This window comes from Bemisia tabaci, chromosome 6 (genome assembly GCF_918797505.1).
Source record: "Bemisia tabaci chromosome 6, PGI_BMITA_v3".
Taxonomy (NCBI): domain Eukaryota; kingdom Metazoa; phylum Arthropoda; class Insecta; order Hemiptera; family Aleyrodidae; genus Bemisia; species Bemisia tabaci.
The window spans coordinates 46,551,573-46,566,643 of record NC_092798.1 but is presented as its reverse complement, the minus strand read 5'-3'; the positions used below and the strand labels follow the sequence as shown (position 1 = coordinate 46,566,643).

The 15,071-nt window shown below is 39.2% G+C and overlaps 1 protein-coding gene across 1 annotated transcript; it reads right to left on the bottom strand.

The window, feature by feature from the left end:
* Nucleotides 1–5,628: 5,628 nt before the first annotated feature.
* On the bottom strand, nt 5,629–14,822 carry LOC140224883 (cathepsin B-like CP3). Its single transcript, XM_072301868.1, has 5 exons — nt 14,131–14,822; nt 9,417–9,718; nt 8,126–8,225; nt 6,825–6,871; nt 5,629–5,978 (listed from the first exon to the last, which is right to left on the bottom strand). Exons 2-5 carry the CDS (start codon nt 9,480–9,482, stop codon nt 5,712–5,714), a joined length of 480 nt encoding a protein of 159 aa, XP_072157969.1. The 5' UTR covers nt 9,483–9,718; nt 14,131–14,822; the 3' UTR covers nt 5,629–5,711.
* Nucleotides 14,823–15,071: the final 249 nt, after the last annotated feature.

The following is a 15,071-nucleotide window of genomic DNA, read 5'->3' as shown; positions in this document are numbered from 1 at the left end:
GATACCTACATTTGAAAAAAATTGCAACATTTGCCGCCCCGCAAATCCGTCCCTGAAAGTTTCTAATACATGAATATTTTATCGATAAGAAAAATTGGCCACACTCTGATGTTCATCTGGCGTTCATCTTCAACACGGCAGACTACATCTGAAGTTCAATTTTATTTTACATGCACTTAGCTGTATATTCCCTCAGAATAATGTAGACCCAGCATTATTTCAACATCGCGGTATCCATTTTTTTAATGCTCATGAAACGTTATTGAAATTCCAAAGAAAAACTCAAATCCGGAGAAACGCTTCTCCCGATAACAAAACCAAAATGTGGAAGATATCAGTAAAACTGGAAAACTAAGTGGATGACACATTCCCTGCACTGTTTTCAGAGATGACTGAACTAATAATTCGATGAAGAGGACTCTAAAAATCAAATTATACCCGTGATAATTTTTAAGACACTTTCGGACGGCTTCGAGACTCCAGCATGGTGATATATTCGGCATTTCCTGAGACTCTTTTAAGTCGAGGTCCTCTACACTGACTGAAAGTGGTTAAAAACTTATTTCTTTAAATTAAATAAAAATCCCCGGAGGAAAATTTTTCCAAGGCTAAGAAATTTCTTAGTTCAAAGCAAAATAAATGATTTTTATGTTATGCCCGGCTTGAACGGGCGAAATGTGCACGGGTGTCTTAATAATTGACGTGCACTTGAGAGTCCATACAATTTATTAAAAAAAATTTAACAAAGGTTCGCGTGCGGGTAGTTTATATTTTAAAAAAAATGTTTTGATTGTTTTTAATTCAGATGAGTTTTTTCATTTAATATCAAGAAATGTAACTTCTTCGTCAATAAAATTTTTAAAGTTTCTTTGATTTGAAAATGTAACATTTTTAAAACACAAAATCTCTTAAACTTAAAAAATTGCAGTAAAAAACATTCTATACCTAAAAAAAAAGTTTCTGCAAATTAAAAAAAAAACTTTTTATTAAAGTCAGAGAACGTTTTTGACCATTTTCCCAAGGTTTAATTCAAGGATCATTGATAATATCCATTACCTCCAGCGTGTAAGAGAAACCCCATCATAGCTCGGAGACAGATTTCGGGTCCTCGCCTTCTCATCTTGATAAAAGTGACAAAAATCCCACGATGAAAAGATGCGTCCAGCTGCGTGGGACGCAAGGATTTTGGGAACTGGAATGGTTAGCTATGAGGTTCTCCTACTTATACACTATCCCAAGTCACGTGTTTTCCTGTCTTAAATGAGTCCAAATCCATTAAAGAGAGGAAATTGATGTTCGAAAACACCGGCATCGTAGGATGTGGCCATGACTAAGCACGTATGAAAAGTTTTTCAAAAAGCTAGTCTTTTCGAACATTTCGCGAACAAAAGATTTTTTTTGACGAATGTCACGGGATTTGCCTCGGAAAGGCAATTTCATACACCTTTTAGAATTTGAACAGCTCTGAAATTCACTCCCGACAATGTCCTACCATTGGAAAAAAAAAAACTTACTTCATGTCAGTAGCGTAGCGTGAATGATCGATTATCGATATTTCTCCATTTAAAGCTGTAGTAAAGAATCGATTATCAAGGTGTTCGCTGCGAACACCTTGATAATCGATCCTTTTCCATACATTTAAATGGCAGATCAAGCGATACATCGCAAAGTACGCCACGACACTGAGAGACACAAGCAATGAAGATTCCTATTTTTGTAAATGTATCATCGATCGTAATAAAATTACCAGTTTGCCGGCAGAAGTTCATTAACGCGGGGTAAATTTTAACAGATTCTCTCGTCATACAGTTGCCTAAAAAAGCCTTTTTTGAGAACCATTTTAATTGACACTTAGCTATAAAAACATGTTTAGTGGATCGAGCCTCCGCTATAACCTTACAGAGCTAATTTCAATGATGCATACAGCATTGCAAGGTTTACAATCTCGAGCATAAAAAATACAAGTATATTTCAGTTTATTGATCGAAAAATGATTGTAATGGATATCTCACTACGGTGCGCTTCGCATCAGAATAAAATGTACAGCAATGCCATTCAATTACATTTAATTTTTCAGTTTTAAAATTTAAAGCCACAACGGTGATAACCTCATCAAGCCTGACATTATGCGCTACTGCACGTCTCTCTCCCCTAATTTCTGGCACGGAATTGGCACGGGCAGAGTTTCTAGAATGTGGATCTCTTCGATTGTTACATATTTAAGGAAGGCCCAATTAAGGTCTCTAAAGGAAAAAACAATTGGACGCATTTATGTAAAAAGGAACTAAAGTTGTGTTGAAAAGATGGAGTGTGCTCGTTTGAGCTGCATAAGACACAATGTAGAAGTAGGCGCGATTTCTTTTGGCAAAATGAAAAAGTGGGAATTTACATTGAATCAAAAGCGACTAAAGTGCCAGAATATGCTAATTCATGAGCCGTAGGTATGTCACAACAGCGTTGTGGACAGGGCTCATGAGTTAAATACCCCCGACGTCAACGCTGACGTCACCAGCGCTTTGTAATTCCCATGCATTCTTACGGCCCTCAACTAACAAGCACACTCATTCTTTTCCACCCTTCTCTGATTCCTTTTAGCATAAACACGTCCAATTAAACATGTGAGCATTTTCTAATCTAGAAAATCTGTAATGATGTGATGCCAAAACCAGCCCCCAAGATGCGTACTAGAAGTTCGAGTGGTTGGTGGAAACACGCAACTTGGAATAATCCGGAGGCTTGGCTCGTCAAAAGGCCCGTAAGGCACTGTAACCACGATGACAGATAGAATCACAGGGTTCTCAAACTTGTGGCACTTTGTTGAAGGCTCTTTTGATCTGAAACCTACAGCCTTATGTGATCATCCATGAAAAATAGCGACCAAACTTAGGACAAACCCTGAGAAGGCAAAATTTTCACAGCAGGATTTTTTTTTCCTTAATCGGGTTACAAATTGGAATTCCAGTTCCTTGACGGTGAACTCGCTGCGACCTTAAAAATAAGTTGGAAGCTGTATTTATGACTCGTTTTTCGCACAGAGCCAGAGCCTCAAACTTCATAATGGTCTCATATATCGTGTACCCACGAACCGGGCTCATTTTTTAAATAGCTCTTCCTCGAAACACAGTTCCTTGAACCGTGAATTTTAAACTGCCATTCGCATTACTTTAGCGTAATGCGAATTTTTGGGGTTTTTTTCATTGCATAATGTAAGTGATATACATGTAGCAGGCAATTAGCAATCGCCGGGAATTTGCAAGCGGTTCACGCGTTGTTTCAATAAATCGCAATAATGCGCATCGGCATGATGCAATTTTTAAGGGTTATGGTCTTCGAAAGTATGAGCTCGGCTTGAAGCGCCTTCATTTTTTGTGATACTCTACGCTTTGTCACGATGTTAGTTTAGTTGCCTGTCAGATCTCAACCCAACTAATGTCACGCAGTTCACTACACGCATCTTCTAAGTGTGCATATTACTGCCATGTTTTTAAGGATAGAAAAACATAATTAGCACTCTAATATTGTTATTTTCTTTTTGAATTTTATGGTTTTCTATATTTATTCACCACTGGCTTGTAAATTGCCGGCGATTGCCAATTGTCTGCGACATACGTACTCGCCTATGCTCTGGTACTGATTATTCAATTCTGAGTTTTTGTGGACGAAATTACTTTTTTTCTTTTTTCCGAGTACAGGCACGTATTTCATGGAGGAAGACTTACACTTTCATTTTAATTAACCGATGATTGTCGTTTTCTAAAAAGATAATTCCTCCCCAAAAGAAGCATCATAGTCCAAAACTAAACCCCCTGCATGTCAAATTCAATCTCTCGATGGATTCTATTTTTTCCTGCATTTTTTCCGTCATATTTTATTTATGTGTTTACTTTGTCACTCGGCTGATATTAATTTATTGTGTGTATATTTTTTTTTTTTTTTTGAAGAGAAATTACTGGGAGCAGGCATGTAGTCAGCTGTACCCAGTTTCTAGAGAGGTCAAAATGGGTCACAGCGTTGGGGGCGTTACACGGATGCCTTCAAAAAGTCAAACTTTTATACACAAAAATCAATAGTTTCGAAAAAATTTTAACTTCGGCAAGAACGTGATCGTTAGGATGATAATTTTCTTGACGTTTTAAAGCGATGCGACCCCATGACGCACCCAAAAACTACCGAGGAAATGCTTCCTTTGAAATAAAGAGGCCATTTTTCCAGTTTGGGGAGAGGAAAGGTAGTATACGTCAAAAATTAGACATTCAAAGGTCAAGAGAAAAGATGCCGCAATATAGGAGATCATTTTCAAAAGAAACGAAAGAAAACGGTGGTTTTCCAACCATTTTTGAAATAACGGCTGCTTTCCCCATTCCTTGCTCACGGATTTTTTGTAGCGAAAAAAGTATTACAATTGCACTGAAATCGTGTGCATTCCTGTCAGAAAAAATGGCCAAGCTTTTCCAGTTTTTTGAGTGGGTAAGCAACTGAAGTGAACCCCGGTTCGTGGAAATCGAGAGACCAATCAATTGCCAAGTCGGCAACCTTAAATAATCATTAGAATGCCATTTACTCGCAACCTCCTAACCACCATTTTCTGTGTAAATTTTTGCAGTATATTTTGAGGTCCCATTATCTAGCGCAATCGTTCGACATTTTATACCTTCAATTAAGCCACGTCAATTTGCAAAAGTTAAAAAGTTCAGGCGCTGCTAATGGCTACCATGCGAGGTGATAGACGGAATTTTCCGCGACATTTTCCACATTTTTTCCTCAAGGGGCTCGTCTATTTTACAAAAAAAAATTCAAAAGCTCCACATTTCCATTTCAGCTGGCGCCAAAGTGTTCAACTTTTGAAGGAAAATAAGTTGCAAATTGCACAGTTTCAGGCTGTGAATGGTAACACTGAGAGACACACCGCTGGAATCTAACCGTCCGATCAAAAGGCTGAAAGTTTGCAGCGATAAAAATACATTTCAGGAAAAAAATTTCCCGCATTTTTTTATTCTGAAAAGTCATGTCGCCTTTCAGTCCTGTGCGCAAAGAACGGATTTTTCAGCAAAGAAGTTCATCGACCTTTTTGGCCTAAAAAAATGTTGGCTATACGTTGCGTAATTTAACAAATTTTAATTACCGCTCTGATCGGTAGCTAAATAGTTAAGAAGTCGTTAAGTGTTACGTTAGGCATTTTGACCGACTTCTTATTTACCCCTTCTTCCCTTTTTAAGACACCCACACGAGAACCCCTCACCCCCTTTTCAGTTACATGAGACTGGCCTGATTTTCCCTAATGTTTAATAAAATAACGGAGAGATTCCAAAAACAAAAACAGTTTTTTTTTTCTTCTCTTCCTAAAAGTGAGCGACTTGCGTAAGACAGGGTTTCAACCCCCTCCCCCTTTTCAAGATCCCGGAAAGCGAGCTCAGATCCTTTTCCCCTGGAACCGGAACTAAGAAGAATTATGCAGTTTTTCTCAAGAACCCCTTGGAGAAATGGGGAAATAAGTTTTGAAATTAGGGAATAATCAGGGAATGAGCATGGTCAACAATTCTAGACACCTAAAATTTAGAATTCACCGATTCTAGGACTTACATTAGGTATGCACGGAAACAAAAATGATGAGGCACTTTTTTCCTCTAGAGGTATAGTAGAAACTTTATTCAGTAAAAAAGTATATACATAAGAACATTCAAAAATGACCATCACTCAGGTGACTTTGGAGATTAGTAATTTCTATAATAATTATTATAATCTTGAGGATAATAATAATTAGGATCATAATTATAACCACCACTATTATCATCGTGTATATTCAACTGTGACATATCGGGGAGCTGATAATTATGATAAGAGGGGCCGGCTCCATCATCAGAGGGGGTGGAAGGGTCCTCAGAACCTGGCTCGCTCCAGAATTGCTGTATCAACGGTCTGACTATTTTATTAACGTTCCAGCCGATGCCCATCGTTCTCTTTTGGACCAGAAAATGTCCCTGCAAAATGAAATAAAATAAAGGTCTAGAATAGAAATGATTTTCACTTAGGTACACAATTACCACGATGGAGTCAAAGTTTTAAATTTTGATTGCTGGAACTAGCGACTATGATTCAGTAGTGCTAATGTATGTTCCTTTTCACATAAAGTCTTCTCGTGTTAATGGACCAACAGGCAAAGTGAAAATTCAGGCATTACACCACAAATTCTCTCGCATCAGGATTCCCCTCAGACAGTGGTGAACTAATTTTTTTAAAAGAAAAATGCAACTCAAAGTTGGACGTATTTCTGATAAACGGAATGAGAGCCGAACAGGAAAGGGGGGGGGGGTGCTCTCGGTGAACTGCACAAGAAACAATGTAAAAGCGGGCGTGATTTCCTTTGGAGAGATGGAAAAGCAGGATTTTACTCTGGGATTGGGAACGGAACTAAGCGCCTACTGAATGCTAACTCATAAGCTGCAGGCTTGTACCAACAGCGTTGTGAACAGGGATCATGAATTAAAGACCCTGTCCCTCCTAGGCTCACCTAGCTACGCCCGTGAGCACCGAAAATATAAGCTTGGAGGAAATCTTTATGAAATTAAACTTACGTCATTCTGAACGTACAAGTATGATTTAAATGCCCTTCTAGACATGCATTAATGTTGGTTCTTGGTTGGATGAGGAAGCAGTTTTACCAACTAACACGGATTTTTGCACTGCTCAAAGGATATTTTTTCATAGCACGATAGCATAGCGGACAGAATATTTAAGGAAGATTATTAATTTAACTTAGTGTAAACAGCTACGTGCTGCAAATTTTTTTAAGCAGGTAAATTAAGATAAATACTCATATTACATACCTCCATACCCCAGTCAGGGCCCCAACTATTCCGGAGGATCCAACAATCTAAAATAAAAATTGGAAACCAAGCGTCTCTTAGTTGAAAATATTCAAAAATGCCAAAAAAGTTACTAAAAATTACTTGCCATCGATTAAGAATCCGTTTCTTTTTTTATTTGTTCTTTACTGTACATCTGTGTAGCTAATCACCTATTTAAAGCTGTTACTTCATTTGCTCCTTCATAAGAATATGACGACCAATAGTTACGGACAGAAAGATCACTAAGTTTCGTCTAGTGAGAAATCGTTTATCGAATCGAAAATGAGCACTGCATAGGTTGACATTCCAGAGATGTTATTAAATTCATTTTATAGATAGCTTTACTAATTACTAATATATAAGTGCTGCGTTCATAAATCAGCATTTAAATATCAAAAAAAAATAATTTTCTTTTTCTCTGTAGTTACTAAAAATTCACATTTTTATTATATACTTCTACACAATCTCATCAAAGCTCTGATTGCATTTTTGAGTGAACAAAAAATTATTTGTAGGCAACGGCACAAAATTTTCAAAAAAAGTCATTTGCTTTTTGACTACGCACTGATGTAAATAATACTCTCAGAGCTCATTTAGTTTTCAGGACTGAAAACTGGTAACTGATTTACTACACAGGGTGCCCCAGTGCACCCACGCCGGCTTTTTTCTCGGTTATTTTAGGTCTGTCGAAGTTGAGGGCAGCGGCAATGAATAGAAAATAGATCCTAAAAAGGAATCCGGATTTCAAAAATTCGACGTCTTGATGACTATGAATTTCATAAAATAGTAAAACTAATTTCAAAATATTAATGAGATTATAATCATCATAATATATTTAAGTCGCTTCATAGCCCTCCCTGGCGCTGTACGACACCTAACCTCTTCTCTGCCGTGCTAAGGAAGAACGGCATAAGAACATTCGAGAGTTGCCAAATTTCCATCAATGAAACCTGCATTTTTGACAACATTCATGCTTATTTTTACTTGAAATTTTCAGATATTTTAAATTAAATTGCGTACAATATTGTCTGAAAATTTTGGAAAATAATATTCACAATTTTCCCAGTAAATTCTGTTTTTGTAGAAGGAAACTTGGTTACGTCTGAAGATTCGTACGGCGTTTTTCCTCAGCACGGCAATACCGCTCCCTGTCGAACCACTAACCCTTCGGGCATTAAGCACCCATACATTTCTGCCTCGATCCCATCCCTCCAACCTTTCATTGGGCGCCCTCTGTGTCCTCTCCCATAGTTATCATTATAAAAAATAAAATAATATACCGTAGGGAGCTGTGTCATAGTGTCCGACAATCACAACAGCGTGGCCAGTAGTCGTATCATGCACCCAATAAGGTGGAGCAAAAATTCCCCGCACATAGTACTGAAATAAAACAGTTCGGGCAAAAATTAATTCATAGAAATATTCACCACAGGGAGGGTCACTTATTTTCCACATTTACGAATTACTCATCCAGTTATTGAAAGCAACAAATGGAAGGGGAATTCGTAAATTAAGTATGTATCCGTCTGTTTTCCAATGTTAAAAATGTAAATGAAGTCGGTAACATTTAACAATATGATAATTTAGAGGAAAATTTTTACAACTCTACAGTTTATAGAATAAGTTTGGGAATAAACCTAAACAGTACCCCTTAACCTGCGTCATGGGGGCAGTTGTTTTTGTTCTCTCTTTAATCTCATTTAGTTTGATTCTTTAATATTTTACTGGTTATCTTTTTTAAATTTAATCTTGACGAACTCCTTAGAAACAAGACTAGTGATGTGTATTACCTATTACTAATTTGTTTCACTAATGATCCCTCAACACAAGCAAAACGCCTATGAAGAATAGTCAACCTTGATGGTAATCTACCTTCTGTAGTAACCATTTGGCACTTTTTAACAGATTTCATGAAAACAGCGGTTACAATGCGCTATTTCAAAAAAGGTTTTATCACTATGTCGTTGCATATTGCACATTTTTTTAAAATTTTATCGGCACTACACAAATTATTTGATTAACTTAAAACTTTTTTGAAAACCAATTATATAGCACTTACTTTCTTATTGTTCTCTACGCACTATGGCCATTTCGGGCGGCCTGCCTGCTCGAAATGGCCATAGTGCATAGAGAACAATAAGAAAGTAAGTGCTGTATAAAGGTTTTATGTCTACTTGTCTGACATTCAAAAGATGATAGGTGATAGAACTGATGCGTGAACTAGATACGTAGTGCAAAGTTTCCAACTACGGGCCGCTTATTGAAATTGACGGATAAAGTTATAGACAAAGAAGACAAAAAGGGTATACGGAGGGATCCTATTGGTGGAAGCGGGTGGTCATAATGGACAAAAGAGATGGGTAATAGAATAACTAAAGGCAATTTACGAGAAACCCTTAAGTTTAAGTTAGTCCGTTATTTTCTCCCTTAGTCCATAGGACCACTCATTTCAACCAATAGGATCCCTCCATACTCCGTAAGTCTTCTGTGTCTATCGCTTTGCTATCAATTTTTATAATCAGCCCTCTAGGGGGTCTCTTTATCTCTGGGTTGTCTGGAGCCATGACTTACCATGAGGATGGAGGGGGATTGGGGGTATCCAACCGGTAGGGGACCTCGCCTCAAAGCCACTTCCATTTCGACGTCCGTCGCCCAAATTTCGGGTATACCTCTCTCCGGGTCAGCGCGCTGACTCAGGGTCCGATAGTCGGTAATCTTCAAGTAGGGTCGAGAGTCTAAATCGCATTCCCCTTCCTCCGCGGTGAAAGGGTAGCTTTCTTCCAAAGTCACGCCGTATTTCTTCAAGTATTCCAAGCCTTCCTCTATCGTTCCGCCCAAGCACCCGTTGTTCTCCTGCACGCAGTCGATCAGATCTACGAACAACAGTTACGGACCTTATTACTTAACTCCGAGTAGTCGCAAAACCCTTGCGCTGTTATAAGTTTCGGAGTGAAATTCTGTGCCGGAGGCTATATGGACGTATTTCTGGCAAACGGAACTATGTGCACTACGAAAAGAACCCTGTTATGCATATTTCCTTATGGGTCTCAGGGCTCATGTCCCAATGCACGTAGTTCCGTTTGCCAGAAATACGTCCATATAGCGCCCGGGAGCCCCGAATGAAAAGAATGCGAAGCGGAACTTATTCTCCTTACGGAGTGACTTATACTGTTACGGAGCGGACCTCTCTCTTTTTGCGGAATGGCATACTCTTTCATGGTGCTAATTTCACTTCGCATTCTGATTACTCGGGATTTCGGCCATTACGGTCTCAACTTTGGAGCTTCTTTGATGTTAAAAGTTAATCTTAGAGAGAACCAGTGGCATTGTGATCTTACAAAATGTTATTTGAGAATAACAACTCAAATCGCAAATCCCTGTCACATGCAAGAGCTCCATTACCGCAGAGTGGTTCTTCAAGAGAACGGAGGGCCGATTGGGAGTTGGACTGCGCAGTTGCCAGGCCAGCATGTGACCATATTTTATATATTTTTTATATGTTCTCATATTTTATTCTCGATCATCGACGAATAGGATGTGACATGTGCGTTTTTTATCATCCGGTAAACAAGAAAGACTAGATAAGATGTTGATGACAACGCCTTGATGCAACTATTTGAACTTCGTGGATGTGCGTGTTACATACGAAAAATATGAAGGCGCTCCGGCTATTCTTGCCAGAGGAGAAATGAGCGTGACACGGGCTGTTATTTGAAAGTGTGGACGATTTAGATCTGACAATGAGTGCAGAAGAATTCTGGAAGTACTCGAATAATTTAAAAGTCAATAAATACTATGAATCCTACGTTATATGCCTTTCGATTAAATTTGCTCCATCTGTGATATTTTGTTCTGTTTCTTTTATTACAGGTGAGTTTCAAAAATGCTTGAACGAGTCTACGTTTTTATTGAATTTCAGAAGTTTTCCGCGTGAGTTTGTTCGTTAATTTCACAATCAATTATTTCATTGTCGTGCTATGTTATAATTATCTCATGCACGGGTCTATAGATTTTCGTGAACGATGAACTGCGGATTTTGAAGTTGTTTAAGATACAGTTAATTTGCCGTCCCATACTATATAGTAATTACATCACGCGAGTTCATGCGAAATTATGTGTCGCAGCTATTTGGACTGAGTTAAATAGAAAGGAACCAACCCACATTTTGGAAAAAATTGAGTTATGAGTTTTGAACTCAACCATTGCTCTACTATCTATCGCCAAAAATTCAAAGCTTTTGTTGGAGCAAATTTTGCAGAAATGGTTTCAGGACATTTTGTCGACGATTTTTTGTCCGCGGACCTTTTTTGTCCAACACAATAAAAGCAAAAAACGTAAAATAAAAAATTAAAGTGCTTTGGAAATCATTAAATTTGACACGGAACCACCAATATATAAAAAACACACATTATATTATTATTCTCTTTTGATAAATTGACACGTATTTTTTTCCATCAATTAAAATGAGAATAATCAATGCAAAGTGTGCAAACATTTCAAAATCATGAGTTTAAAAAACGCTGACTATGCGAGTATAAATATTAAAGCCTAACAGAGCGTAGCGGCGTGCTGCCAGCACGAGAGGCTCACTGGCGCCTACAAACCTAAGTGGATACTTCACGCATTGACAATGCTTGAAGTATCCACTTAGGTTTGTAGGCGCCAATGCGAGTTTCGCGCTGGCCGCCCGCTCGCCGTGCGGCGGCGCCTGAAGCAACTATTTCACAACAGAGGTGTTGCACAGTATTATACGAAATTGAACATATTAAGAATGACAGGCATTTTTTTTTAAAATACAGATCTTTCCTCGCAAAATAAATCAGGATACTTATCGTGCACAAGAAAAATCTAAGAGCCTTTAGCTGAGGCAAATATAGAGGTTTATCCAGTTCAGGTATAAGAGGGTGGGAATTTCTTGAAAGATAATTAAGTCCTGTTACACCAAAGAGGTGTAGAGAGTCTGAAGCTACGGAACCTTAGGCGCGTCTGGACGCGGCGTCCTGGACGCCGGCGGAAAATGCTGCTACCGAGTCGAGGGCGAGAAGACGCTCACATTTTAGAGCACGGCACCTTAGGAGCGGAATCCGTGGATTTTTTCCGCTCTGTCCGCCGTCAATTTCTCGAATTTTCGTTGATCGGACGGTATGCTCTGGGCCGCGAAAATGGCTGTACGCGCTTTTTTTTTAGGAGGGTGTGGATTCGATCGACAAAAATCGACCGAAAAATAAAAACGTGAATCGATCGACACCAATCTATAGACAAATTACTAAGAAACGGGTGTCGATTCGATCGACAAAAAATGGGATCGATAGAGAAATGATTGACAATTAAAACGAAAACCGGTATCAAGTCAATCGACATGAATCGATCGAAAAACCAAAACGTGAACCAATCGACGTAATTCGATCGATTCACAACTTGGTCGATCGATTCACGGGTTTGTCGATCACTCAGGTTTGTCGATCGACTCATAGGTTTGTCGATCGATTCACAGGTTTGTCGATAGACTCACAGGTTTGTCGATCTATCCACGGCTTTTGTCGACTGATTCACGGGTGGGTCGGTCGATCCACGGCTCTTGTCGATCGATTCACGGAATTTTCGATCGATTCGCGGCTTTTATCGATCAATTCACGGCCTTTGTGATCGATTCGTGGGTTTGTTGAACTAAACACATTCAAAAATCGGTAGGAAAGGCAGCGGACTGAGCGGAATTTCTCGGCGTCTTCGCTCCGATCTGTTCGCGACAGATCGGAGCGTCCTCGATCGGCGTTTTCCGCAGCGTCTCTTCGCCGCTAAGGTGCCGTCCCCGCGCAAAAATCATTAGACAGATTTATCGGCGTCTGGACGCCGCGTCTAGACGCGCCTAAGGTTCCGTACCTTTAAGTGAATTTTGTCTCATTTAATTGACGCTCCCCCATTTTTACCAAAACTCTCAACTATATATTATTCTCCGTTGGACCAAACAGACAAATCAAAAAAAAACAAACAAGAAAACCCTCATTCTTCCAAGACACTATACATTTTCATCCAAAAACGTCGTGAGCAATAATTTATTGTCCTTTGTATTTACATGTGGGCCACTTAACTTTGGGTCTCAACTAACACGTGGACCAAAACTCCCGTGCCGAAAAAACGCGTGGACGTAAATTACTGGAAAAAACAGATGCGCGGACAAAAAATCGTTGACGTAATGTCCTATGACCGCAGAAATTGAACTTGAAGTTTATCTTTTACATTGAGTCTTATGCAGGAGTCAAAATTTAAACCTCTTTTTCTGCGCTCTATCCCGATTTTGCTTGGTTCCTTCCTGTTTAACTCCGTCCATTTGAGGTATGTCTGAGACAGGAATTTTACCCTGCACCACAACCACCGGCTCAAAAGAGTATGCTCGAGGTGGTTTTTCATCCAAGTCCGACTACAAGCAGCGAAACTTCACCTCGGTATATACTGTTTTTCGACAGAACTATTACACAACCGGCGCGAATATTAGATCTGAAGACATTTTTTCATCACAGGGACTCAGATTTCAGACTCTTTGTTTTTGTTAGTTACGGATTTGAAATAAAAACGGTAGTTATGAGCATCCCACAGCAAATTCCTAAAAATACCGAAAAAAAATTAAACAAGATAACACGGAACTGGACTAAGAGTTTGAAAAAAATTGCACTATCTTTAGCGAAGTAAATTTATGAAAGCAACAATAGAGCCATGATTAGGCATTGAGGGATTGTACTGCTTCTGAGACAGACAAAAGTAAGCAATTCACTGGCCGCCTAGGGATCTGCGCGTCTGAGTCATAAGGTACCAGGTTCAAATCCCAGTAGTGGCGAGTTGGCGACACGATCCCGCTCACAGGCTCCGCTCACTGTCAGCCTTAATGTCTGAGAGGTAGGGAGTCTACAGCAGTGGCGTGGAATCGGTTTGTCTGCCATTTGAACCTATGAAAAAGGATCGATAGAAAGGGTGCTCGCAACGAACACCTGATTAATCGATTCTTTGCCACAGTTTCAAGTGGGGAAATATCGATACTCGATTATTCACGCCATGCCACTGGGCTACAGCGTGAATGTATACAACTCTGTTGCCCATGGGTGTAAAATTGTGACTATAGTAGGCGGTAGGTCACTGATAAACAGTTACTGGCCAAAAAAAAGTGATTACGAGATTCGGAGCTAAATCTTGATGCAATTTCTAGCTCAAAAACAATTCAATACGCAAAATATGTTTAAGTAGAACAACAGCGACTATAAGAAAATACTCTGACAGTTTTAATAACCATTACCTTGTTTTGATAACTGGACGACCTCTTGTTCTTGATGGGCCCAGAGAATTTCCAGAGCACCAACGCACGCAAATGACCAACAACATCCACAATCCTTCTCCCCTTTTTTCTGTCAATCAAAGGAATGTTCATTAATATCGATAATATCAAGAAAGCACTATATCTTTCGCTCAAGAAATAATAGCCTATAATATTTCATTTTCAACCACCATACTAATATAGGAGCAATCATGGAAACTTTATTTAGATCAAAAATATCAAAACAGCCTCATACCACCGGCATTTATCAACTGTTTTTCTTGTGAGAAGATTGATTAACTGCCCTTTTGGGCCCTAAGAGCTTCCACAGTACCTTTATATGGAGAGTATGGACGATCTGCTTCATGAAAGCATTAAGCTCAAAAATGGCAGCCAACTTTCTCACACAAAATATCCGAAAAGTCGTCACTGGCGCTTTATATTTCCTATTAATTCTTATGGCCCGAGCACTAGCGAGCAGACCCCATCTTTCCCACCTGCACATAGTTCTGTTTGATAGAAATACGTCCAATCGACCACTAGACAAGGTACGAATTTAAGTAATGTGATACATGTTTCTTAACCAGAATTTTGTCGTAAAACACGATTCTCACAACGAAAATTACTAAATCCGACTCTTAACAAAGATATTAATGTTTTTATTACACATTGGTTACGAGGAATTTGAACTGCCCGCTCACAAGAAACTCAAAGCTCTACGTGAGTCAAATCGCGCACTACAACGGTTTCAGCAAGCCTCTCAATCGAGCAATGTTCATTCTCCACCACGTTCAAACTATAAGCAATTTGCTATAGCTGAGCCAAAGCGTCAAGATCGAGGTTGCCAGAATTTTATATCGCAGAGACTGTCATGATAACGTTCAGCGCGCGATGCGAATCACGTAGAGCATTGAGTTTTCATG

Bases quoted from the DNA above. Each gene is read 5' to 3' on its own strand.
- LOC140224883 (XM_072301868.1), bottom strand. From the start codon at position 9,482: ATGGAAGTGGCTTTGAGGCGAGGTCCCCTACCGGTTGGATACCCCCAA. The intron at 8,226-9,416 runs GTAAGTCATGGC...GTTTTATTTCAG, and splicing joins AATCCCCCTCCATCCTCATG to TACTATGTGCGGGGAATTTT. The intron at 6,872-8,125 runs GTATATTATTTT...TTTTTATTTTAG, and splicing joins CTATGACACAGCTCCCTACG to ATTGTTGGATCCTCCGGAAT.